Genomic DNA, 23,661 nt, shown 5'->3' on the forward strand with positions numbered 1-23,661 from the left:
GCAACGTTGATATGCAACCTACATTGTCAGGAGATACAGGGCAGCCTAAAGGAAGTACCGTATTTTTCGCTCTATAAGACGCACCAGACCACAAGATGCACCTAGTTTTTGGAGGAGGAAAACAAGAAAAAAAATATTCTGAATCTCAGAAGCCAGAACAGCAAGAGGGATCGCTGCGCAGTGAAAGCAGCAATCCCTCTTGCTGTTCTGGCTTCTGTGATAGCTGCGCAGCCTGCATTCGCTCCATAAGACGCACACACATTTCCCCTTACTTTTTAGGAGGGAAAAAGTGAGTCTTATAGAGCAAAAAATATGGTACTTCTTCATACACAGCATAGTTAAAACTACCGAATTCACTAAATTCAAGATGCAGTGTTAGGCACCATCTTTAAAAGGGGATTAGACAAATTCACGGAGGCTAAGGATATCAGTGGCTAATAGATATCACAGCTCTATTACCTTGCCATAAACTATGCACCTGCTACAATTCCCCCTCCACACCACCAAGAAATGTACAAGAGTCCTGTCCTCTTTTTAACCTGACCACCTTACATGTTATTGCTCACCCTCTCACAAACACGCAATAACCCAAATTTGAAGCAAATGAATAAAAATCACCTTCTGATTAATAAAACACAATCCTTTTGCTTTCAGATATCCCCACAGTAATTAATCCTGCCAGCTGCATGGGTACATTTTTCTTAAGAACCATGCACAAGTCTTAGGGTAATAGTAACAAATAAGTTTGCTGACTGAGACTTCAAAGCATCAAGTGACTTCGGTAATTTTGTCTTTGTTATTTGGAGACTTCTGCAGATGTTCCCCCAGCTGTGTCATAAAATAACCACAGGGGTGAGTGTAAGCAATAAATAAGCCTGCTTCACAAAATGAAAGGTAATTTTTAAAATTAACTTATCTTACTACCCACAGATGGTTCCATCTCACTCCTCAGAATCAGCTCTGACCCTCAACTTTTTTCATGCTCCCCCTTTGGGGAGTACACTGTCTGCTCCATTCACCATGGTCTTGCAGATGTGTGGTGAAAAGGCCTCCTTTTAAGACCCATTTCATATAAGATGTTTTCTAAACATCTACACTTAACTGAGCAACAAACAAATATGGGTGCTCCCCATCCCAGTTTTGGGGGGTTCACAAGTATATAAATTACAGCTTTAAGACACAAAATATGATTTACGCTAATAGGCGAATGCGTTTCAGCAATGAATGGTTTCATTTAATTTCTTTTTAAGCATTTATACTCTGTCTACCAACCAAAGTTCTTGATGCAGCTTACATACAATAAATCAGGCATAGGCAAACTCGGCCCTCCAGATGTTTTGGGACTACAACTCCCATCATCCCTGACCAGTGGTCCTGTTAGCTAGGGATGATGGGAGTTATAGTCCCAAAACATCTGGAGGGCCGAGTTTGCCTATGCCTGTACAATATATTTGAAAAAGAATAAAACAGGCAATAGGACAATCATTAACAGTGTGGGGCAAAATTTGTATATGAAATTTCTTCCCCTAATTCTCCAATGTTTCAACAAGTGCCATTCTACAGCTGACTTTCCTGGCCGGGAATTGTGAAGCAATTGGATATTAGGTGGCTGGTGCAGCTGTCTCTCACAGCCTCAGGCGATACTTATATTTGCTGACGCTGCCATTGCTGTCATTGTCTGGCAAATATTGAGGCCCACTTTTCACAAATAGCTGATTGGGTGGTAAAGCTGCTATCCTCTATAAGCATCTAATGGGATTTTCTTCCAAGCAGACATGAACAGGATTGTACTTGACCAAACTGTAAGTGGGATATTTTATCACAGGGGTAGGCAACCTAAGGCCTGTGGGCCAGATACAGCCCAATCGCCTTCTCAATCTTGCCCACGGTCAGTCCGGGAATCAGCATGGTGTTTTTACATGAGTAGAATGTGTGCTTTTATTTAAAATGCATCTCTGGGTTATTTGTGGGGCATAGGAATTCATTCATCCCCCCCCCCAAAAAAAATATAGTCCAGCCCACCACATGATCTGAGGGACGGTGGGCTGGCCCACGGGTGAAAAAGGTTGCTGACCCCTGTTTATCAGCTTTGCTCAATCCATGGCCCTCCTGATGGTGGGCTGCAAACTCCCATCATCTCTGACTGCTAGCTGGGGCTGCTGGGAAATTGAATCTAAATCATCTGGAGGGTGCCAGAATGGGGAAGGTTGGCCTTATAGTATGATTGAATGTTCACTCTCCCAAAAAGGTACTTCACACTGAAAATAAGCATGCTCTGGAGAAGACTGGGTCAAAGCACTTTGCCCTGACATTTGGCTGTCTACCCTTTAAAAATAAACTCCAGACTAATGAGCAAGAGTATCAGCAGGACTACAGCAAATATTTTCACTGTGTATAGGAAAACACACACCATTCATTCTCATTTATGCCCAAGCAGCATGTTGTGCTGATGCACAAATTCCTCTGACAGAGCTCCAGAGCGTGACCGTGTGTGCATCTGCTTAATTCTTCAAACACAGACATTTTCCCTCTTGTACTAACAAAAAAGGCAGGCGGACATTACTACTTGTCAACATAATAGCAGACCACGTATATTCAATATCTTAAACCATTTTAAGTATCCTATGGAAACAATCCTAGCCCTCCGATGTCAATAGCTGGGGTGAAGTTTAGGATGACGTGTAGGCCCCTCTCCACTGGTGGAGAGCAGTGCCCCTGGTGTGTGGCAGAGGCCACTCAAGCAGGCAGGGGAACTATCACCAGCACTCATCCCACTAGCCAAAACTGGCACAGGGCTCTGAAACAGCACTTTCTGAAACAGGTGCAGTGGGAGATGTGAGGCTGAGTAGACAGTGGATTGGCATGGAAAGTGAAACTAGAACCAGGATTGTTGTTGGCGTCCATCTGTCTCAAGAGACAATGGAGTGTATCAAACTTCTGCATTAGCAGCACCAAAGTGACTTTCACAGAGTGCAAGCCTGGGCAGCATGTATAGAGGTCCTGGGCTGCCCAGATGACAAGACTGATGTGCTCTCGCTGATGTGGTCCAAAGGAAAGGAAAGCAATACATTTGGCACCAGCTTAGCTGCAGGAGCTGAAGCACAGTAAAATCTACAGCAGTGAGTTGTTGCATGGTCACTTTTAGACAATGAGTTACTGTTAATCTACTGCCGTTTCTGGGATTGACTGAACAGGTGATGAGCTGGTCTGAGGTCTGCTGAACTCTATGGTGGCCCATTGCCAGGTGAGTGGCACAGATTGCTTTGCCAGCCTGGAGCTGGTGCAGCAAAAAGGAAGGAAACGAGGAAGGAGTAAAACTACGCCCCCATACACACACTTTCCATCTTGTCTAGCGGAAGCCAGTAGAGCTTCAGATGCAGTGGTGCTCCACGGCTCCCACCACCCCAGGCAGGGTAGTGTTGCTGCGTGTTGCTGCTATCCTCTACACACAATGGAACTTACTTATAAGTAGACATGCATAGAGGTGAACCATTAAAGTAGCTGCAAGTCCCAACATTCAACCCTGGGGGACACATCAAGATTTGATTAACTTACTCAGTATAAGGCAGCTTTCTGTGAATAAGCAAGACACTTGGCCCATCTAGCTCACTGTTGTCTACACTGACTGGAAGCCACTCTCTAGGGTTTCAGGCGGGAGTATTACCCAGTTCTACTTGGAGGTCCCAGGGACTGAGCCTGGACCTCCTGCATGCAAAGCCAATGGCACTGAGCCGTTATCCCAAAACCCAGGGCAAAAATCACCATGCAACTGAAAATTTCACTCAGCCTTTGCAGATGGATTTGTGCCTGCTTTTTTGTCTGCCAAGATCAGTTTTTAGAATCCAGTTTGCAAGCAATAAAATCAATGAAAGTGAAATTCCAAGCAAATTGCTTTGCTATTGGCAGGAGAGTTTACATAGTCTTCCATCCTCTGCAAAGGAAATCCCATGTGACTCAGGATGATTTAATATAAACAGGGAATGGCTTTGATACATATGCTGCCATCCCTCATATTTTCAAAAATGTTTTAAAACAAACAACATTTGGAAGAAAGCATGCCCTAATGTGTGATCCTTGTCTGGGCACAAAGAGATACAGGCTATCAGCTCTATATGCTTTCTGATTCCCTACTGCTTTGCTGTAGAGTACATTTTTACTTTTCACATTTGCACATCTACAAAACTTAATCTACAAAGCTTAATCGGCAAGGCTTCCAAGACATCTCAGCCCAAAATCTGATTTTGCTTATCTCATTTTCTGTATGTTTGTATTTATTTATTTTCTATTAAATTAAACAATTCCAGCATGTGGCTTATCTGATTAGTTCTTTAAATGGTGCAGGTCCTTAGATTGACTTATGTCTTCTTTTTAATGTTAAGAAAGATTTAACACCTGGAAAACTTATTTGGCCAACCACCTTTTCTTCATATGGAGCAGATGGAGGAGGCAAAGGCATTCACTCACCTCAGCCTGAAGTAAAGCGGAAGGTAAAAATTCCACATGGAAATCCAGTTTATGTAGTTCTCACCCCCGCCTTCCCAATTTCCATTTATTTATTTAAAACATTTATATCCCACTCTTAAGTACTGTACAACACCATGAGTGCATTCTGATGTGGGGTTATTGTGTTGGTTTCCCTGGTTATAATGCTAGTGTTTCTGTGGCAGATTCTAATGCTCCTTTTACACTGCATTATCTGTTGTGTTATGGCACCATTGTACCTCTATGTCATGCTAAATTTAATTCACACCAGTGGCTGTGGTGTAACACAGCAGCAGACATCATTGCACATGTTGTGCTGTCCGAATGCAACCTAGATACATCACAGCAGATTAAGACAGCAATAAATTATGTAAAGGCCTGTGTAAATAAATGGTCTTTAAGTGATGCCTGAAACTCACAATGGTCCACTCCAAGCTTATTTGGAATGGGAGGAAATTCCACAAAAGGGAGGCTTATACTTCCATTTTTCTGGGGAAATGTTTCGGAAAGAGACAGGAAATAAAGAGGCCGGCATCCTTCCTCTTGTGTAAAGACTCACAAGATGTCCATTATCCACAACTAATTGCTGTAGCATATTTAGTCTCCCTACTCACCCCTCTCTAATCACCATCTTCCCAGGAAGACCACTTAGGCATCATCAAAGGAAAAATGTATGAGCAAAGAGAGGACAACTGGAGATACATAGTAGCACAAAATTTGCATATGCTAATTTCTATGTATAAATACAAATCTGGAAATAATTACTATATTTTAAACAGAAATATACCTGTGACAAGGGGCCCATCTGTACTATACAGTGGTACCTCGCGTTAAGTACTTAATTCGTTCCGGAGGTCCGTACTTAACCTGAAACTGTTCTTAACCTGAAGCACCACTTTAGCTAATGGGGCCTCCTGCTGCCGCCGTGCCGCCGGAGCATGATTTCTGTTCTCATCCTGAAGCAAAGTTCTTAACCTGAAGCACTATTTCTGGGTTAGCAGACTCTATAACCTGAAGCGTATGTGTCAGAGTCACCCGTGGTCCCAGCTCACAAGAGACCAAAGTCCAGTCCGGCTTATGTACAAAAGCTTTTATTGAAGAACATTCTTAGCTTCACATCCGAGCTCCGTGACTCTACGTCTGTTACGCTTAGACCGCTGAAGTCTCCTCTGAGTCAGTCCCGCCTCTACACCAGTTTAAGAGGCTTGTACTGGTCCACCTCTTCCTCTCTTTCCTTTTCCGCAGGGTCTTTCTGCCCCACTGTGTTCTCTCCCTTCGGGACTCCCCAGAGGCTGAATCCTCTGGCGCCTCCTCCCCCCTACTTCGGGCTTTGGGACCAGGCTCCTCCCCAGGACTCTCTTCACTTCCGCGCGCCTCCCATTTTGAACTTGGTGCGCGTACGTTGCTCCTGACCTTCCCTTCGACAGTTACACTGCTCTCGATACTACTTTCCTCCCCTTCCGGCAGGACGTCTTGCCCTGATCTCCTTCCCCTCTCTGCTTCCTGTTCTGCTCCTTCTGACACACTGGTCACTCCACCCCCTTCACTCCGTTCCAGCGGAGCAGCCGGTCCCGATCTCCAACTCCCACTGGGGGTTCCCCCTTCGTTTCCCTGCTCCTGACTGCTTCCCCCTCTAGCTCCCCTTGGCTTGACCAGAGGGGCTCCCTTTTGGGACTCCTCCGATTCACTGGACGGACTCATGGACAATCTTGGGTCATTGTCGTCCTCTTCCTCGTCACCCTGGAATCCTTCCCCCTCGCTCTCTGTCTCCTCCCTCATCTGCGCCTCTCTCCCTGAACCCCTGACAGTATGTAACCCGAGGTACCACTGTACTGCAAGCAGTTCCATACCACTTTAAATGGCCACAGCTTCCCCAGAGAACCTGGGGAACTGTGGTTTGTTAAAAGTGCTGACAGAGCCACAGCTCCAGAGTGGATTAACAATCAATCCCACTTGCCAGGAATTTCAAGCAGGCAAGAAATTCTGGTTTTTCATTCTAAGACAAATAATAAAAAAGAAACAAAAACAGTCAAGGAACAGAAAACACGCTGAAGAAATTATGCATAATTGTCAGGGCTTTTTTTCATTCGGAACTCACAGGAACTCAGTTCCTGCACCTCTCAGATGGGCGCCATTGCCATTCTATGGGAACAAGGGAGGCGTTCATGGTGAGTTCTGGCACCTCTTTTTCTAGAAAAAGCGTAATAGTAATAGTAATGGCACTAAAGGAAGGAAGGACAAACTACTGTCACCCCAATCCTTACCCACTGCTTCAGAATGGTTATCTAAATTCTGGCACTCTTAAGTAGACATTCTGAGGTGTCAGAGAGTTATAGAGAGTAGTAGGACCTGTTCCTGCCCGCCCCATAGTACGGCCTGTCAGAAAAGACTAATAAAAAGAAGGGAGCATTTCACCATGACCTGTATTCAGCCATGCAGAGCAAAGGAAAGGAAGTAACTGTTCTTTGAGTGAAGAGAAAAGGGTTGGGGGCTGGGGGGAAATGCAAGCCTTGTCATCCATGGTTACTGCCTCCACATTAAGCAGTAAAAACAATACATCAATTCCAACTGAAAGTATACGAGCTTAATAAATTACTGTTACTTTTTGTGGGGAGGGAGAATGATCAACAAAGGCACAAGTTGTAGGAAATGACAAACTCCAAAACAGTACACACCACTGTTCTCCCGTTATTTTAATATATGTATTACAGTTTCTAAAAGGCTGAAATCTCAAGCATCCCTTTCATAACTTTTAAAAGAAAATGGCATGTGCTTCGGCAAGATAACATAGCCAAAAGGTGGGGGGAAATTGCAAACTTGCCTGGTTCATAACAAAAACATATTTTTATATCAGCCTGACTGCTATAGGCAATTTATATTCCTGCAGATAAGAGTCAGTCATTGTGATGTACTAGGCAACTTTTTCCATAGCAACTTTTGTCAAACTGTATATCCTGATGTAGCACCTGTGGTCCTCCACTCGAAGTGTTTTGAAACGATATGAATGCAAGAGCACACAAGCTTCTAATTTTACTCAATTTATGGTCTTGGGGCTTTCTGTAAATGTATGCAGGTTCTTAGAGTTTGGGACATATAAGTACATGAGTAAATAGAAAGTAGCAAACAGGTTGAAAACAGAATGCCCATTTTACAGGATTCCCTCCCCGCCCCTGCCCCCCCCCCCCGTCTTGGAATAAATATAAAACATAGACCCGAGACCTTTTTCAGATGTGCATTTTTTGAACAAACCTTCAATTTTGGAGAGGGGAGGGTTCTGATTTCTGTTGCATAGAGGTTTGGCCCCTCCCCCCTGCATTCTCTCATGAGAAACCTTCGCCAGTGGTGGTAGTGAAGGAGGCAGAGTGAAAAAAGGACAGATCAATGGATGTTGGTTCTTATCTTTGTAGGATAGACTGCACACCAGTCATGCAAAGTCAGAGACATCTGCACTCACCCACATCCCTCCATCCGGGCGAGCAAGGGACATTATTACAATTCAAGGACACATTCCAGTCCGGCAAAATGACTGGTGTGGGGCACAGAGCAGGGTCCTGGGGTATGGCCTAGGGAGAGCCAGACAGGCTTACAGAGGCACATTTCTCTCTGGACCTGAGATTCCCAAACCCTGCTCTAGAGAAAGCAGCATGCAACATGCTATTGTTCATGACTAGCCTCGTGTGGCTAATAACCACATGAAATGGCCCCGGCAGAAGGTCATTCATTGGCTTCATAAAGGTGTGTCTGGAAGGTACACCTGTATCAACACTATGCATTGTTTATGGAGATGGACAGAGCAATCCTATACATGTCTACTCACACATCTGCATGTATAGGTTTCTCTGAATCCTGGAGCCCTGTGTGATCAAGGGAAGTCTACATGGATAAGCTTCCCTGCCACCTGTGTTTAGTGCCCAACACAGGGCACAGAGCCCTGGCCAGACAGACAGCATGTGTTTTACTGCACACAGTGTAAGTGGGATATTTAGAGAGGAGAAGGGCCAGGTAGGAATTTGATTAACGCTTCCATTTTTCTCTAAGCCGATTTCCCATTCAGCCAGACCCATACGAGATGTCCTATGCTTTGGGTCAGAAAGTAACAGGGAAACACTGGAGGGGGGGTGTTGCAAGAGGGCTAAAGGTTAAACACATGAACACACAGAGAGAGAGCAGGTTCTCAAAAAATCTTGGTTCTCTTACCCATATTTGTCACCAAACATTTAGATCAGGCTCTAATATTAAAGTTTTTATGCTTTTGAATGTTGTGGTTTTTTAACCGAGAATAGCTACACATACCTTGGCAACAAGAATATTATTCAGTAATAAAATACAACCGAAGCAAGTCCTATTATGACATATAATGGGTACTGCGAATCCCCTCCAAACATAGCTTTTATTTTTCATAACCTTAAACCATGAAAGCAATTGCTTAATTTAGTCAGTCTTTGGTAATAGCTGCTCATTAGGTCAACAGAAGCAGCATCAGAAGAAGAAGAAAAAAGAATTCATCTGCCAGCACTACTGTTAAATAGCAAATCACTTCTGCCATACCTAAAATATAATTTACTGTCAATACATTGCTGCAGACAATAAAGTGCCACGGCTAGTTGTATAGTCCTCACAAAGCAAATTAACAGGTAAAAGGAAAATGAGGAATATGAAAACCTCCTTCCTCATGAAGACTAATCTGTGCAATAAAAATGCTTCGTGGTGGAGAAGGCTATCAGTGACTACTATTGCTCTACCTACACAGCTGGAGGTAGCAAGTCTCCCAAACACCAGTTACTAGGAGCCATGGGAAGGGAGAGTTACTCTTGTGCTGTTTCCCACAGACATCTGGTTGGCCACTGTGAGAACAGGATACTGGATTAGATGGGCCATTGACCAGCAGGCTACTCTTATGTTTGTATGCTTCAGCTGACCAGAAAACCCCACTCAAGTCCCCCTAACTTTTCCAATAAACATGGGCATATAACCATGTAGTATAAAGACAAGAGCTTAATTCTCAGTTGGGGTGCAGCTTCCAACGAGGAGAAACCATGTTAAACCTTATATTTCTGTGGATTCTAAACTGCTGGCACATTAGCAGTTTCTGCTCCCGGACCCAACAGTCTTCGGATTGAATGATAGAGCAGGAGCTCACCATGGCATTTTTACCATCTCCCTTTTACTTCCAAAATCCCTATCACGATCAAAGACCTAGCCCAGCCTCTGCTTTCCTCCAGCAAGTGTATCTATCCTCACACTCCACTTCCCATACCAGAAAGGGAATAATACCAAATACTTCTGCACCAATTCTATTAGCTGTCTTCCCGAGCCTGATAATATATGAAAAACTAAGGGAGTTTCTCATAAGGGAGTTTCTGAGAACAGTGCACTGTGTCTGAACAATGAGATATATTACGTTTGCCATGGAAATCCCAACAATGGCAACGTTTGGGGGAAAACAGTAAGAATCCAACCCCACAAAAACCTTTTAAGCTAATAAAACCACCATTGTAAAAATTTCCACACACCCCAAAAATACTTTTCTTCACCTAAGCATGAGCAAGGGATGAATTCTTACATAGTCTTACTCAATTTTGGACTATTCTTTTCTTCAAGATGACCCAATTCGCCTATTCCACTATATCAAAGAGGTTTACAACTTGGTCATAAAACCATCAAATTACCCATCAGTGGAATATCAAATAATTCCACTCTAGGTCTCAGAAGAGCCAGGCATTCTCAGCTATCCAGATGTAGCCGCTCTTATATTGCTCTTCTCTTCTCCGTGGTGCAACAGTGCTGAGGGCTGACTCCACACTTCTGCACAGGCTACCCCCATCTTAACCATTTCAGATTCCAATATTCCCTCTGGAGAAATAACTTCAGATATATTTATGTTTCAAAACTATGAAGTTGCCAAATATTTTGAGCCCTCTACAATAAACCAAACCTGATGCCTTCCTGATATCTTTCAAAGGATTCGGGATTGTGCAACTTTCTATACCCCTTGCATAACATGTGTGCCTTTTTAACCAGGCCTTTGGTTGATCTTATTGACATCCAACACCCTTTTTGAATGTTGCATTTTTGAGAGGGGGGCGTTTATTGCTTTTGGTTTGTTTTTCTATGTTGTGGTCTTCTTGTGAACTGCCCTGAGACCTCCGGGTATAGGGTGGTGTATTAGTTGAATGAATGAATGAATGAATGAATAAATATAATAATAATAATGATGATGATGATGATGATGATGTTTGCTGTAGTGACTCCATACGTTCTAATCAGTGCCAGATTTTCATATAAGCTAAACAAGCTATAGCTTAGGGCCCCACTCTCTTGGGGGCCCCAACAAAATTTAAAGGGGGGGAAATTGGATGTACATTTCCAAAGTATAAGATAAAAAACAAATAAAATGGTTTTAGATACATATTAAGTCCATAAATTACCATATTGCACAACACAAAAAACAGTGACAATTTGTTGTTGACAAAGGACAGCTGGACATCTAAAAGACACCATTACCTTCAGTAGCTTAGGACCTCATCAAACCTAAATCCAGCCCTGGTTCTAATGCTCCTTTTTGGAAGAGGTATGGCGTGTGTTGAGATGTATAAAAGGCAAAACGGATGTTCACATTCATAGTGAAAGCTGATGCAGAAGTAAGTCCCTCTGTGCTCAGAGGAGCTGACTTGCTTGTAAGTGTTTAGAATTGCAGCCTAAAAAGAACATTCAAAATTTACAGACCAAGCTTGATAGCAACTTTATCACTGCAGCTGAAAGGCTGGAGACAAGGGAAGCTTTTAAAGGGAAAAAAAATCCAGCTGCATAATGATACTTCATTAAGCCAACTGCAATTTATGAAGTTACTGTGTGTGTGCATGCAGAGTCTGGCAGAGTTCCCTTCAGATATTATTATATTTCAATTCCAATCAGCCCCAGGCAGAATGGCCAATAGTTAGAGGTGATGGGAGTTACATTTTAGCAACAACTGGAGGGCTACAGGTTCCCCATTCCAACATTAAGAAGGCAGGGTTGAAAGTGTGGAGTTGTGGGAAGGCTCTCAAAATCTCACTGCCTCTCATCTCAAGAATTACATGTTTAGTCAACCGTATTTTTTAACATTTTATTTATGCTTTTAGTGAAAATGCAAGAGAGTTTGGTGCAAGAAAACCCCCCAGAATCCTCTTTAAGTAGATTCCCTCAAATTAGTACAATTTGTTAATTGCTTTATTCTTTAAATAATTTATTAGCTTTCAAAACTGCTGTCACTTCCCTGGTTGGACCTGCCTGATTTGAAGTGGTTTTTACATTAGGCTACTGATGCGGCTGGATGGTTGAGATAATTGCTGTCAGAAGTCCACATTCTTGTTTTAACAAGCATCTACATGCAAAACTGTGTGTTTAAAATCATGTTAGGCAGGCAACATTAGCACCATTAGCATTAAAGCCTGTTGTCAAGCAGTGCAACCCCTTGAAAGAACTTTGGAAACAGATCTAATAATTATTTTCCCCAAATTCACTGTGTAGCTCTACCAGTGAAAAGGCACAGTCTCTTAGCAAACTGGCTTTTCAGAAGGTGCATTAAATACATATAGTTTTAGGAAATCTTATCACACAAAGACAAAGGACATATTTTCCATCAAAAATACGCCACAAAAATATTTGTATTTAAGAACACAGGAAGATGCCCCACACCAGATCAGACTATTTGTCCAATTTATTGAAATGTTGAAAGATCCAGCCAATTCCCTCTTGCTGCCCAGTAGACTCGGAACTCTGTTCTGACATGATGTATGAGAACGCCCTTTGCAATTTTACTACAGCTGCTCATACAGCCAAGAAATGGTGTAGCAGCTGAAGGAGTGCTTTAACTCTTCAGCTGCTAGAGGATAATTGAATAAATCCATGTAGGGTAACAAGGCAGTGATCCTTCTTGATTGGATTGGGACATTAAGCAGAGATTGACATTTGTGCAACTGGCAATTTAGTTTTTAAAATGTTGTCCACATATTTCCTAGCCACCACTCTTTTTGAAGCATCTCCTCTTTTACTGCGCTACCTTTTCTTTACCTAGTTTTCCCTCCCTCTCTCATACATTTACTTTTGAAAACAAAATCAACACAAACCTTCAGCAAAAAAGATAAACAGTGATTTTTGCCAGCATACAAAACCCAGGCAGAGATTTGAGTGTACCGAGGGACAGATGATGATGGGTGCTAAGCAAACTTGCCTGGAACTGTTCAAGTGTGCTTTGTTCTGACTAAGTCCAGCAACATTTGACAGCAAGAAGCAGGCTGAATGAAATAAAAAGCCAAGGATTAAAATGGAAAGGATTATAAACTTAGAACAGAAAAAGAGACTGAGACTGTCACAGAAGTGATGTCCTGATAATGAAATTCGGAACTATGGCACTGTGCTACTTATATATCTAGATCATCTTTACAAAAGTTATTAATATGGCTGGGATTCAAAGAGAACATTAGTATGTCTAAAGCACTTCTGAGATGAAAATTTTGTCAATTTCCCTTCCTGTCTGCTGCAGCCTGTTATTCTGTGTAGCAGGTTGCAGTAGACCACTGATCTTCAAGTGGTGGATCACGGTCTGATCCAAGGTGGGTCACACAACAGATTTGCCAGTGAAGCTTGTCAATTCTAACATTAAAGGAATGCACAGAATTGTGCTGAAACTCAAATTTCCTAAATATTAAGGACTAGCCAACAGGATCTGCACTGCTCTTTCACCTATAGCAACATAGTACATTGTTGACACTGTTTTGTTCACCCTTTCATACTTTGGTTTCCCCCACTTTCCTAAAACTTTACAGTTGCTATCTCATTTTATTACATGAGTTCTTTCCCTGTACGTATCCCATGATGGACCATGTCTTATTAATATTTGATGGACCACATATGTTGATGGAAACGACTTGGGTTTTTGCTAAGTTGGCAGAAAGAATTATTAACTTAAAACTCAACTCCATTCCTACCATCTAGCACATACTAAAGAACTGTAGAAGACACACAGGGCTGGCTCAATTTGTTTTGCCGCTTGCCGTCAAAAGCAAGATGCCACCCAGACTCATTCCATCTACTGAAGCCAACCAGACTGGCAACTTCAGCACTGGCAGCAGGACAGCGTCCTCCACAGCACCAGAAGACATTAGGCAGGACAGGCCACATGGACACAGAACTCTGTCCTCTTATGACCTTGTTGCTGCCTTCAGAATAGCACAAATCCAAAGATAATTAGTACTGCTCATGCAGGGGGAAAACCAATAAGGGAGACAGCTCTTGGATCACAAATGCATAACACTGTATACAAGTAAGTCTCAAATGATCCCTCAGTTCAGGGGTAGCCAATGTGGCACCCTCCAGACGTTGTTGGACTAAAGGCTCCCATCATTTCTCATCATTGGCCAAGCTGGCTGGGGCTGATGGGGGTTGTAGGCCAACATCATCTGGAGGGTGCCATGTTGGCTACCTTAATTTATCAACATACATTCTCAAGTCCTTTGTTTCTAGTACTTCCCATCTGTTACTAAGCTACCTTCAGACAGATGTGCATGCCATGTTCAATGTCTTAGCTTTTATCTACAAAGCTTCGCTGTGCATTATCTAAAAGGAAGCTCTATAGCTCCAAGGCAAGAATGGCAGTTGACAGCCTTTATGCTCTAAACAGAGCAGAACCATATAAACACTTGATGACCTCATCAGGCCAGCAATCAGAACGTTCTGAAGAGTCCGTACAAGACAGCTGAACTTGCTCTCCAAAAAAACAACAACACAACCAGCAGCACCATTTCTCCTGCCTCCCTTTCACTATGAAAAAACAACAACCATGAAACAGCTTCTGGAGAAAGAAAGGTTGAGACAAGTTATTGAAGAATCCATGTAGCTAATTAGGTTACATACATTTCTTTGGCTAGTGAATTTTTTTAAAAAAAGAAGCTTTTGTATCTTTAAGGTCAAAGTCAGACATCAAGTTAACAGAATTAAAGGTAATTTTCCAATTTTTTTGAAATAATGTGTAACTAGAGAACAGGACTCAGCACTGGTAGACAGTTGTATCAGTGTTATACTATCTGTGTGCATGTACAAACATGTACATAACTCACTCAGTAACTGCATTATCAGTGTTAGAAGCTGAGATATGAAAGCCAGGAGCTAAATGGCACCTTAAACCTAGGTTATAGGAACAACAGAGAAATGTCTAGGCACACTTTTTTATTACAAGAATACAAAGCTGAAAATAAATGAACTGCAGCTAAAATCTTATATTCATTTTTCACATGGTCTAGTCCTCATCTGAAGACTGCAAAAAACAAAGCCATGCTTCCCCTGCCCACCCCACCCCCTAATATTCTTAAGAGGGTCTCTTCTCCAGTCTTCAGAGAGTGGCTGGAAGTGGGGAGGCAGGAAAAGATCCTCCTTTCCTTCCACTCTGCAGTTTTAATCTGAAATCTTAGGCACAGCGCTGCTCCCAGAGCTCCGAAACTGCTCACCCTGATGAAATTCCCTGTCGCAAAATGCACCTAGAACAATAGGAGTTCTGAACGGTGTGCATCATCAATTTACAATTTGCACAGCTGAAATTATGCATGGCAGCCAAACCTTTAAATCAATTGGTCTGCCCAGTTCTGAGGGATCCTGGCCCACTCTGTACATTTTGCAGCTCCCATGAGATCACCTGCAGGCATATTTTGGCTCAAGAATCACAGGGAGGTGCCAACAATAGGTTTTGTGATTAAAAGGACACCCACAATTCCATGAATATGGCCACATGTGTAGCCCTATAAAAAGATACTAACGGTCTCATGGATCTGCCAAAGGCCCATGAACTTCACAGGTGGTTCTGTGTGAGCCATCAAAATACGCCAGGGTACAAATTTCCATATACCACACTTACTGGGTTTCTCCAACTTCCCACCCCAGTATAGTCCCCCCAAAGGCCCTCCTGAAAGGCAGAGACTATACCAGAGATGGATTCAACATGGCGTAATGAGATGTAGCCAGAAGTGTACTCTGCCAATCCTTCCCTCCTTGAAGTTTTTTTTCTAGCCATGACCCGGGACAATGTAGTGATGTAAACCTATGTGAATCAGCCTGAAGACAGAGAGAGTTGCTTCCAAACCTACAGTGCAGGACTTATTATTAATGTTAGGAGTATCTCTTGCTTCATTTTGGGAGGGGGAGGAAGTGGAAAGAGGGAGGGAGGGGTTTTAAAAATGCTTGAAACGGGAGGATTTGAGTATTCTGTCTTAAAACCCATAAATGGAAAAATAAATACAATGAATATAGGTTATTAATCTAGACATATTAAGCTTTTGTTTGGAAAATATCTGTGGCTTCTGCCCTTTTTCCATGTCCTCATATTTGGATACAGATAGGTAGCCGTGTTGGTCTGCCATAGTCAAAACAAAACAAATTCCTTCCAGTAGCACCTTAAAGACCAACTAAGTCAGTAGCACCTTAAAGACCAACTAAGAAGTGTGCATGCACACGAAAGCTCATACCAAGAACTCATATTTGGAGTTAGGGAAGAATGTTCCCTCAGATCAGACTGGCAAACCTAGGTGGTTTGTCACACTGCCCATCACATTTTGCAATTATGTTAATACCTGTATGTAATTTAGCTGTGGAATTCCAGAGAATATAGTCTGTGTAGTCTTCAGAACTAAGCAGCCAGAGGTATATCTCAACTGTATTAGCTTTACAGCCTTCCTATGCTCTTCCCTGATTGCAGCCTGACAGCTTGTTTCAGCTCTCACAAACACTTAATGTTTATTCATGTTCCTGCTGAAGTCCATGATTAAATAAGTCAAATATTGACACCAACAAAAGCAGCTCACACCTCCATCCCAGAATTAACCATGAACCCATTAAATAACATGTGTCTTTCAATTAAAGGCAGCACACAATTCACCCTGAGGAAAATGTCAGGTGCCAGTAAAAGGCTATTTTCAAGGAGGCAGAACACTACCAGAAAATAGCTAGATTTCCAGTGGTGATATATGCAGCTATAACTTTGTGAGCCAGAATCAGTGTTGGACAAGAGTTTCTGGTTTGTAAGTTAGCAACTGCATAGAAACAATAATCCTGATATCCATCTAGGGTGGCTAGTTACACGGCACCAAAACCAGGGAAATGGGCTGCACTCAATGAAATTATACTGGGAGTACATCCATTGAAATGAATAGACCCAAGTGAGGTATGTTCATTAATTTCATGGGTCTGCTTTGAGTTTGATGATGTTGGGAGAAACTCCATGCCTCACTAAAAAAAAGAGAGAGAGGTATTTATAAAATTTTATAGTCTAAAAGTCTAGGTATTTATAGATTTATAAATATATATTACCTATATGAAAAATGCAGTACATTAGGGAAGACTGTGACCAGGCTAACTTGCATTCTTGTTCAGTTTACTTGCCAGGTTCTGTTGATAGACAAATCTACAGTTGCTCTCCTATTCTTTCCTCTATCTATCTATCTATCTATCTATCTATCTATCTATCTATTTATTTCGGCTGCCCATCACCTCCCACAGTAAGACAGCCAGGCAGATGATGAGGCAGTTGCTGTGCCAACAGTGGCGTAGCGTGGGTTATCAGCACCCGGGGCAAGGCAAGTAATTTGCGCCCCCTAACCCATGGATTTGCGCCCCCTAACCCGTGGATTTGCGCCCCCTAACCCATGGATTTCCCTAACCCCCAGATGTTGCGCCCAGTGCGGCCGGCCCCCCCTGCACCCCCCACGCTACGCCACTGTGTGCCAACAGATCCTGCCCCATCAATGTAAGGTAGGAATGCTTGGACCATGTTTTGATTTTCATTCATTCACTCCATGCTGACCCTGGGCCAGTCGTGCTCTGTTTATGAATTCTAAACTATAATTTGGGCTGAGGTTGTGTGTTCAGTGATGCTCTTCCATGAAACATGCCGTCCATTCAGAAAACCAGTGAAGCTGAAGCCGTATAAAGAAAAACTGAGCCACAACAGAAAAAAGATACAATAGCTGCAAATTTCCACTGGCATATTACCAGTCATCACAATAAGCCCTGCTAACTCTTTTTTTTTTTACAAAATGTACGTATAGAAAGAGAGAGCTGAAAATGGAAAATGTAGCTCCATTTCCCTTTGCTCTCATGCTGGGAATATCAAGTGTGCACTGGCGACTGAAGTGAATTGATTGTTCTGGCTTATAAATGCATTTACTTGTTATAGCTGCATTGGGTTTTAACAATACCAAATACTTTTGTGTGTGCCTCCCACCCCAGAAAAAAAAATCATAATCCTTATATATACAGAACAGCACAAGGATTAAGGATAATGTGAACTGCCTTGTGATTTTTTTATATTTTTTTTAAATCACACAACCACCTGGGCATCATGCTTGTCACAGCAAAAGCTTCTACAGGCTATATAGTAAAAGTAAATCCTCCACACCAAACTCTATGAAAGCCTATCAAAAAAGCATGACTGGCGAGATATGATTGTGTTTGTCAGTCACATCAAAAGCTGGATTATTACTGCGTTTCACAGTGATGAAGGTCAGCACAAAATCTGTTAGGGATAAAAACAGACTCAAGTCTTCCAACACCACAGGAACGAACCAAGCTTCAACTACAGCATTCACTACGATGGGCAGACCAGCCAAACCTCAAGCGATGGAAACAGCAAAGGCAAGAAGATGTCTGTCATTTCAGTGACTCCCTGAATGCAAGCATTATTTATTAGAACTAAGTGCAACTCGATCGCAGCTGCGTTCTATACACAAAACAAACACAATGTTTCCTTCCACATTAACCACGCTTTCAAATTATATTAAACCTTGTACAAATATAACTGGAGCAGTCACTATGCCTTTAAAACAGCCGTATTTACATGAATTACCATAATCAGTATTCTACTGCCTGGTCACAAGATACTACTGGATGGCACCATCAGTGCCACCAAAAGAATTACAAATGTTTTAACATTGGTGAGCCAAAGGCAACTAACTAGCTTATCTCTCTGTTTCTGTGACTCTCTCAGAACCTACCTGACTTGCAAGGTTGCTGTGAAGATAAAATAGGGGAGATCATGGCCGCCACCCTGAGATCAGTATAAGAAAGACAAGGATAAACAAGTAGTGTCCCTCTTGTGATGCATGCCCATCCTCCTGTCTTCTTCCAACCACACTCAACCCAGAGCAGAAAGGATGGGGGTGGAGGGGGGCTTTCCAAACGTCACTTCCAAGGTGGGCATGTGAGATGTGCCCTTTCGAATGGGACTGTTCCCTGACCTCATCTCTCGGCTGTGATGAGGCAAAATACTGGGGCACACGAGATACTACCCACTGCTGGAGAGAGGAGGAATAGATGTAGTCCAGATGTTTTGGGACTACAACTCCCATCATCCCTGACCACTGGTCCTGTTAGCTGGGGATGATCGGAGTTGTAGCCCCAAAACATCTGGAGGGCCAAGTTTGCCTGTGCCTGGAGTAGAGACTATTCCATGCTATAGCTCACCATTCAGACACCACACCAGGTGAGCAAGAAATGGGAGAACTCAACTGTTGCATTTTTCTATGTGGAAGGACTGTGGCTCAGGGGCAGAGTGTCTCCTTTGAAAGCCAGTGTGGTGTAGTGGTTAAGAGCGGTAGTCTCGTAATCTGGGGAACCGGGTTCAATACCCCGCTCCTCCACATGCAGCTGCTGGGTGACCTTGGGCCAGTCACACTTCTTTGAAGTCTCTCAGCCCCACTCACCTCACAGAGTGTTTGTTGTGGGGGAGGAAGGGAAAGGAGAATGTTAGCCGCTTTGAGACTCCTTAAAGGGAGTGAAAGACGGGATATCAAATCCAAACTCTTCTTCTTCTTCTTCCCTGGTTTCAATCTCCAGGTAGGTTTGCAAGAGGACCCTGTCCAAACTCCTAGAGAGCTGCTGCAAGTCAATGTAAACAATTCTGAGCTAGGTGAAGCCATGATCTGATGTGATGTAAGTTTACATGCACAACTGCATTGCTCTTTGTTGTAGGAAAACCTTGGATAACAGGCTGTGGATGGGCCTGAGTTAAATATGAATAATAATAAAAATGAAGAACCTCCAGGACTTTTTTTCAATCTCATTGATGTTTTTTCTTCAGGAGGCAGTGGCTTTCCTTAGAATATCAGCTGATCCAGTTGCCCTCTAATGTTTGGGAAGAGGAAGTCTTGCCAAAAAGAGAGGGACTCTGCTTGCTTAGTATAGCCAGCAACAATCCCAGAGCTTGTAGCCAAAGAAGACATTTCTGTTCAATAAGACTAGTTTCCATTTTGCTCAGTGGCTTAGTGCACTTGGCATTACACAGCTTGAGGAAATCCGAGCCAAAAGAATAAAACGCAAGAGTCACCACAGCTAACAAGCTTTACTTTCCCTCAAATGCCTCACCCAAACCAGTTGGCAACACCTTTTTTTTTTTTAAATGAACTTCTCACTCGCTCTCATTTTCTTTACTCATCACAGCCAAACTTCAATTTGGTGTCTTGCTGGGAACAGGAACATGTGCATTCGTTCTTAAGACCACCAAGACACAGGAAAAACCATGGCAGCTGATGTGTTGGTGGTTGTCACTCATTTGCAATAATCCATAAAAATGGCAGATGGAAACAAGCAGACCAATCTACTCCTGATATCCTAAAAAAGCAAGGGCCAAAAATTAAAAATCAGTTTGTATGCCAAAGTTATTTGAGGGACTGGATATAAACATAAATGACACCATGACATGCACATAATTAACTGTTCCTATACAAAGGATTTAGGCTGACTCACCAAGAAAGGTTTTAATAAATGGCTACATAATTTCTTAAACCCCAGCAAAGTGTTAAAGCTGCTCTTCATGAAAAACTGGCAGTTCAATTGCTTGTTAATACGGCAAGTGCCAAGGAGTATGCTCCAGTACCCGGCAGAGATCAATAACCAGCAAATCAAGAACTCGGGCTTGAAAAATGGAAATCTACTATTCTCTGCTAAACATTGGATTGATTGGTATCATTTTCCAATACTCTTATTTTTTTTAAAGCGTACTTGGCACCCACAGCATCACAATAAACCCAATCCATCATCTGCCGCTCTTTCCTCTCCCCATTTGCAAAGCTGTTAACTTCACAAAGGTCACCAAACAATAGAGAAAACTACGAGCGGAGCCAAAACAACAAACGGTACAAAGGATCGTTTTATTTACTTGGGTGGACACATTAATGAATTTTGCTTAGTCTGGGAAAAGGCACAGTGCAGCCCTGGCAGAACTTGCCGCGTACAGAGAGTGATGCAAGAGCTTTGCCAGTAGAATGTACGGTAAAGGCTAATTAAGCAATTAAACATGAAAACAACATGCGCCAGGTTGAACTAATGCTGCCTTATTCCTCTCACAACTTCTTCCGCCTCAGAAGCTATTATAGTCCTAAAATGGCACATGCCCTGTTTGGTTAGACCAGAGGTCTTGCAGTTGTTGGAGGGAAACTGGCCCGACTCTCTGGAGGGAAACTGGACCGCCTTTGCCCCGATCTCCCTTCCTCATCCCTCCTTAACTAGACGCTGACCCACACGCCCTACTATATGCCAGCCCTCTGTGTGCACCCAATTTCCATGAGAATTGCAGACTCTTCTTCAGTGCCTGCAGCTTACTCTATCACGAAAGCATTCTTTATTAAATCCTCTACTCTCTCACTCTGCAAAACAACTGCCTAATACTTGAGTTGTTTCCTGTTGTTGTTGGGTTTTGTTTTGTTTTTTGCTCCACACTTCAAAAGTCCTCCGTTGTACCTGATTCTCTTCAACTCCGTTTCACCTCTGCAAGTTCACTGCTCTCTATCATTAATTTAATTTTATTTTTTAAAGAGCGAGGGAAAGAAATTGGACAAGCAGTGCGTTACTTCCAGGCACTTGGCCCATTTTATGCCACTGTGCGGGTGAAATAATAGGAGATGGCTACGGAGGTGAATTCTTGTCTAAGGCCACAGGATTATCCATAGCTATGAAAGGTCAGCGTTATTGGTATACAAGAGTGTGTATTTCTGCACTGATTTATTTTTACAGCCTTTTCTTAAGGCTCCAAAAATTGTGAAGACCTACCAGGAGGAAATGTTTCCCCAGCCACTTCTGCAGCTACCTATCATTATGTGAACACCTACTGGACGAGATAAATGTTTAAAAGGACAAGATGATTACTAGCCTATCAACAGCTTGCAACTTCTAAAATAAATTGTCTGACCTAAGGTAAACCCAAGATAAACCCAGAAGGGTAAAATGAATGCTGGTGCTTCCTTCTTCATTATTTACTCTCTCTTTTTTTGAACAATACTGCCTTTTTTTTGAAAGCACAGAGTTCAAATGTGAAAATGGAAAAAAAAATTATAATAATCTAAGACATAAATAGATACTCTTAAAAACCTGAGCCATTGATTGTACCTAACCTGACCCTTGATGCCCTCACAGGCCCCCCATCTGCAGTCTGCAAAGCAATGCCATTTTACTGTGATAAATGGTCACTTCCCGCAGCTAGCACAAACTGCACGACAGACGGTGCTTCCCAAAGCCATCTTTTATCTCAAGTGTTTTAAAGAGAAATGTTTCTCTCTCTTTTTCTTATGTGGAGGAGAGATGGGGAGGGGGTGGGGAATCAATAACAAAAAGGATTCAAGAAACTCCAGTATTTTCTGTCTGGCCAGGGCAAAACAGGCAAATATGAAATAAAATATACAGCCAGAAAAAAATATCAAAAGAAAGATAACTTCCCAAGGATGGTATTCAACTAAGTTTCAGTGGACACACCGAAATTAACCAGCCTAATTTAGTACTGATCATTAATTTCAGTGGGTCTACTTTGAGATAACTTAATTGAATACCACCCCAAGTGTTTGACTGCAGGGACCTATTAAAGCTAAATGTGTGAATGAGAATATTTTAAACCAGTGGTTCACAACCTATTTGAGACAAGTACAGTGGTACCTCAGGTGGTACCTCGTTCCGGAGGTCCGTTCTTAACCTGAAACTGTTCTTAACCTGAAGCACCACTTTAGCTAATGGGGCCTCCTGCTGCCGCCGCACCACTAGAGCACAATTTCTGTTCTCATCCTGAAGCAAAGTTCTTAACCCAAGGTACTATTTCTGGGTTAGCGGAGTCTGTAACCTGAAGCGTATGTAACCTGAAGCATATGTAACCTGAGGTACCACTGTATCGGATTGGAATAACTACTGACCAGTCAGTCATATTCCCTTCTTAATGAAGGTGGTGGAGGGAGTCATGATGACAAAGCTGCAAGCATTCTTGGTTGAGGCAGATTGTTTAGATCCTTTCCAGTCTTGGTTCAGGCCTGGCTATGGGACTGAGCTGTCTAGTTATGCTATGGGATGCTGCAGAATACTAATTTATCCCCAACTGTACTTAATATCTGTATGAAGCTGCTGGGAATGGTCATTACAAGTTTTGAGGCTAGGTGACACCAGTATGCTGATGACACTCAAGCTCTCTTTTTCCATATCATATGAATCAGGTGAGACTGTGTGGGCACCAGACTGATGCCCAGACACAGAGTTAGGACGAATGAGGGAATGTAAGTGGAGCTTGAATATTGGCGAGATGGAAGCACTGTGGGCAAGTGGGCATTTTAAAGTTACAGCTCTGTGAGGGTACTGGAGATCTCTTAACAACTCTTAGTACTCTTAAACCACAGTTCTTAACATTCTTTTGAGGAAACCATGACTGTCTAAAGTGGTATCACAGTACTTTAAATGTATGGTGTGAATATAGCCAGAGTTTAAGGAGCTCCAGCAGCTTCTGAAGAATATCCAACACTAAGGCTGCATGTTTTGCTTTTTTAAAACCTCCCAGTTTTGTTTGTACAGCTATGAGACAGCAGAAGAATGCGGTAACAAGACACTAAAGAAGTGGCCAGTAAAAATCAAGAGCTGTTTGGGATTCTCATTATCGATTAGGATTTTTAGGCCATCACTTCAATTTATGGGAGTGCTTCTGTCTATTTGACTGAAGATTGAGTATCACTTTCAGTAAAGTGTCTAGCAAACCGCTATGCCAATATAGGTAAATCAAGTGAGAGGAAATATCACACAGCCTTCAATAATTTGGAACGGAGTTATTTTGCAGCTGGGGTGAACAGCATCGTCGAGCATTTTGGCAGTACGTTCTTAATGCCTACCATTTATGATCTCAATTTAGGGCGC

At 42.5% G+C, this 23,661-nt stretch overlaps 1 protein-coding gene across 3 annotated transcripts in view; it reads right to left on the reverse strand.

The window, feature by feature from the left end:
• PLXDC2 (plexin domain containing 2) overlaps positions 1–23,661 on the reverse strand; it is a 263,873-nt gene that overhangs the window by 193,920 nt on the left and 46,292 nt on the right. The window contains exon 1 of one of the 3 annotated variants that reach the window (XM_081882174.1): positions 19,921–19,954. The exons of the other annotated variants lie outside the window; for them this stretch is intronic. Within the exon in view, the coding sequence (XP_081738300.1) occupies positions 19,921–19,939 (19 nt within the window). The 5' untranslated portion in view covers positions 19,940–19,954. Of the gene's footprint in view, positions 1–19,920; positions 19,955–23,661 lie in introns of those variants that run through there. 3 annotated transcript variants of the gene reach the window in all.

The sequence above is a fragment of the Podarcis erhardii genome (assembly GCF_964252035.2).
Source record: "Podarcis erhardii genome assembly, chromosome: 12".
NCBI lineage: Eukaryota > Metazoa > Chordata > Lepidosauria > Squamata > Lacertidae > Podarcis > Podarcis erhardii.